This window comes from Mus pahari, chromosome 9 (genome assembly GCF_900095145.1).
Source record: "Mus pahari chromosome 9, PAHARI_EIJ_v1.1, whole genome shotgun sequence".
Taxonomy (NCBI): domain Eukaryota; kingdom Metazoa; phylum Chordata; class Mammalia; order Rodentia; family Muridae; genus Mus; species Mus pahari.
In genome coordinates, this window is record NC_034598.1 from 35970014 (window position 1) to 35974264 (window position 4251).

General features: G+C 46.1%; 1 protein-coding gene across 6 annotated transcripts in view; it reads right to left on the reverse strand.

The window, feature by feature from the left end:
- The window catches only part of Bicc1 (BicC family RNA binding protein 1), a 232360-nt gene that overhangs the window by 16235 nt on the left and 211874 nt on the right, over positions 1-4251 (reverse strand). For all 6 annotated transcript variants that reach the window (XM_021205081.2, XM_029542243.1, XM_029542246.1 and 3 more), the window contains one exon: positions 1538-1694. In XM_021205081.2, the coding sequence (XP_021060740.1) occupies positions 1538-1694 (157 nt within the window). The remainder of the gene's footprint in view (positions 1-1537; positions 1695-4251) is intronic.

A 4251-nucleotide genomic window follows, 5' to 3' on the forward strand; every position in this document is an offset into this window, starting at 1 on the left:
AAAAAAAAAAAAAAAAAAAAAGTTCTGGGATAGTATTACCTATACTGTAGATCTGGGCTGAGTAAAACATAGCTTTAAAAGGTAAACAGGAATTTGAAAATAGAGACCTGAGTGGGAAATGTTTATAATGGCCCATAATTTTGTGTGGATCGTCGGTACATCCATGTTAGCTGTTGACAGTTCCTATGCCCTCTCTTTAAACCCAACTCACACTTTTACAATTTCCTGGGGAAAGCAAGGTAACTGAGCCCCATTATTCCCCACCTCCACCCCCCCCTTTTGTTTGCCACAAACTCATCTTAAACCTAACTTTTAATTCAACAACTTAGTACCATCAGTGTAAGTATCTAATGTTAGCTGAAGGAAAGGTGAAACCCAAAGCCAACTTACACTGGGCTACAAGGCAAATATCCCCACATCCCAAGCCCTGTGTGGAACAGCGGCCCACCTCTGAGCAGAATGCACTGTGGGTCATTAGAGAATCAGACAGTAGCTGATGGAGTCTCCAGCTACAAATGGTTCATCGGGGAGACTTGGCCTGACCTCGCCTTCTGATTTGGACTTGGTAAAGACCAGGACCCATCTTCAACTTGGATACACCTGACAACACAGCCATCCTGATTAACCACAACCTCGAGGTCCACTGCACTCAGCTGTGATTCCTTCAGATATCCCATGCTACTTTTTTTTGGAATTCCCAACTTGGCAAGAACCCTGAATAGAAAGGCATCATCAACACACTTCATGGCCATTGTGCCATCTTTTGTCTGGTTACCCATTTCTACCACCTAGAAGAGTGGGTGCTTTTATAGATTAAAACGACCCCACTCAGTCTCAGCCATATCTGTTGGGGCAGAACGGTCTTGATTTTGAGTGATTTTTCTGTTTATGCTAAGCCATCTTGCCCAAACAAGATCTGCCAGTTGACAGGCCAATGTTCATTGGGAAAATCTCATAAGTTCCCACCCCATAGCTGAAGAGCTACAGGCAACCAACCCATGGCTGGTGAGAGAGGAAGTCAGGAAGGCATGGGAGGGAGGGGAGAAAATGGTGTAGCTACACTACTCACGTAGGACATTCCAAAATTTAAAATTTAAGAGCCCAATTTTCACCTTTAATAGTGAGCTTTCTTTCAGTTGTCCAATGTGCCACTCTGATCACACATTCCTCAAGTGCTTTCACAGGTGGAGGAGTTTGAGTGTGTGAATGCTTGCGTTATTATCTCCACAGTCGTCTACAGAATGTGCTCCTGCTAAGTTTGAGGCGCAGCCTTGGATACAGTACTCAATAAGCATTTTCTAGGTATCACCGGCTCATAGAACTCAAATCCTACAGGGTAGGTCGGTCAGTAAATGATGGTACAACGGGTACCAAACCCACTGTGAGGAGGGAACTGAACATCCTTCACAGGGAGGAACCAGGAAGTCTTTGGAAAGACGCCACACACATGTGACTCACACCAAGCCCTTCACACCTCGGGAGTGAAGGAACGGTATCTAGGCTGATGCCTGAAAACATAACCAGAAATCAGGCTCACTTGATTTGTTCTGCTTGCGCTTGGGGCTGCCGATAGGTGCTGAGAATTCACCGTGACCCATGGGGCCTATTCCATTCCGGTCTCTCCAGTTGTCGGACTCGCTTCCACTTGCCAGGTGCTCACGACTGCTGGACCTTGAGAGGGACAATGAGGATCCCTGGAAAGAGTCCAAGCCAGGGAAGGAAGAGTTCAACAAAGTGGACGTCTCAGAGTGGGAGGGAGAAATGGATGAAATAAGTGCAAAAGATGCCAACACAATGCCTTTTTTTTTTTTTTTTTTTTTTTTTTGTCAGCAACTGGGGCACACCCATTCTCAGGAAGGTACCAAAGACAAACGTATATAGTGTAAGATCCTCACCAAGGAGACCTGATTATGCAGATGCCCACAGAGTCCCTAGTTTAAAGAATCCTTCTTATAGTTTCAAAATGTCATGGTTGAGTGTGGTGGTTTGAATATGCTTGGCCCAGGGAGTGGCACTATTAGGTGATATGGCCTTGTTGGAAGAAATGTATCACTATGGGGTTGGGATTTAAGAGACCTTCCTCCTAGCTGTCTGGAAGCCAGTCGTCTTTCGTTTTCCTTCAGAACAAGATGCAGAACCCTTAGCTTCTTCTGTAGTACCAGGCCTGCCTGGATAATGCCATGCTTCCTGCCGTGATGATAATGGACTGAACCTCAGAACCTGTAAGCCAGCCCCAATTAAATGTTGTCCTTTATGAGTTGCCTTGGTCATGGTATATCTTCACATTGCTAGTCTTACTGCCTCCCTCTGTACCAGCACATAAAACAAGGCTAATGTCTTAGGGGTTTACTGCTGTGAGCAGACACCATGACCAAGGCAACTCTTACAAGGACAACATTTAATTGGGGCTGGCTTATAGGTACAGAGGTTCGGTCCATTATCATCAAGCATGACAGCGTCTAGGCAGGCATGATGTAGGAAGAGCTGAGAGTTCTACATCTTCATCTGAAGGCTGCAATGAGGAGACTAACTTCCAGGCAGCTAGGATTGGGGGCGGGGGGGGGGTTGTCTTAAAGCCCACACCCACAGTGACACATCTACTCCAAATAGTGCCACCCCCTGGGCCAAGCATATTCAAACCATGACAGCTAGTATTTTTAAGCACCAAATCAGAAACAAGCTATGCTTCCATGTACATTCTTGAACTTCTGCTGTGCTTAACCAGAGGCAGAGGTGCTTCTTCGAGTGTGTGCATGGATCGGCCTTGCTGGAACCTCATCTCTGATGCCCCATCACCTACCCACCTTCTGCTCCGAGACCTCGCCTGTGAGTTCTGATATCGGAACAGTCATGCCAACTACTCGTTGGACTCGATGCTCTTTCCCAAGATCCTGTGAGATCGGCCCTATTTTGTCACCTACATTTCCCAGCATGCCTGTCATCTATTCCTAAAGGCTGAGCAGCCTCCATGATAGGACTAGGAATCTGACTGCCCTCTGCCTCCTTGCTTGTTGTTTCTCTCCCACCAGAAGGCAATACTGTCTAAAGCAGCACACTAATGCGTGTAACGCGGTGCCCCACAGGAGGGTCTCAGGGATGCTGAGTCACACTCGGTGATTTCCTGCATCCGTGAGGAGGCTTTTGCTGGTTCAGAGCAATCCTACAGGGAAATTAGGGTTTCTAAGATAGGAAAAAAAAACAAACCCTAGATCTTCCAGTGAAAATATCTTTCATATCCCAAACCAAGATAAATCCAGAGTAGCAAGGGCCAACATCCACTGAATTCTGGCAAAGGCTGCAGCCCTGAGGAGCTGCTAGCATCCTATATAGCTCGACATCCGAGTGTCCTTCACCACTCGTCTGGCAGACTGATCCAAGTCACATGCAAATGGCAGATTTCCAAAGATGGCGGTTCCTGCTCTTCCACTAGCAGATCTAAAATATCCACTGGGCAGTTCATTTGAACATTGAGGTTTGTGAGTGTAAACATTATCAGACCCCCTCCTCCTTACTTGGTGTTGGGGAAGTTGAAAACCACCCGTGGATCCCAACTCATACTTTGATTTGCTTTGGAGAATATGTGATTCTCCAAATATCCTATGCTTCTAAGAGGTAGATGGGGCAGAAAGAAAATGGAAAAAAAAATCCCAAATGCCTTTGAGGCCCAGTTCAAAGCTACCTTGTTTGTTTTTTGATGATCCACTAATAGCACCAAGTGGGCAGAGGAAAGAAAAGGTGGAAAGTGCCTGCCTCTTATCTAAAGAACTTTTAGGGAGGACAGGGCAATTAATTAGCTTTGCGAAAACTTGAAGAATTGCTCAACTCCAGCTTCTCAATAGTTCAGAGTCCAGAGCTCAAAGTATCTAATTCTCCCACCAAGCAAGCTTCCTGCAGTATGAAGCTAAGGCACGTGGCACACAGTGGGCTAGGTAGCTTTAGGACACTGGGACAGCAGCAGCCAAGGCTGTTGCAGCTCACATGTTCTCTTTGCTTTTCTTTATAATAAGAGTAAAAAATAAAGAAGACAAGGGTAGTTCTAGTCACTCTACAATTTAAACATGGCAGACATCTGTATACTCTCTCTATCCTACCTACCTATCCATCTATATCTCCCCATCTCTCATCTGTCCATCCATCCATCCATCTACCCATACACCCATCTACCCACCTATCCACCCATCCACCCATCTACCCATACACCCACCCATCCATCCATCTACCCACCCATCCACCCATCAACCCACCCATCCA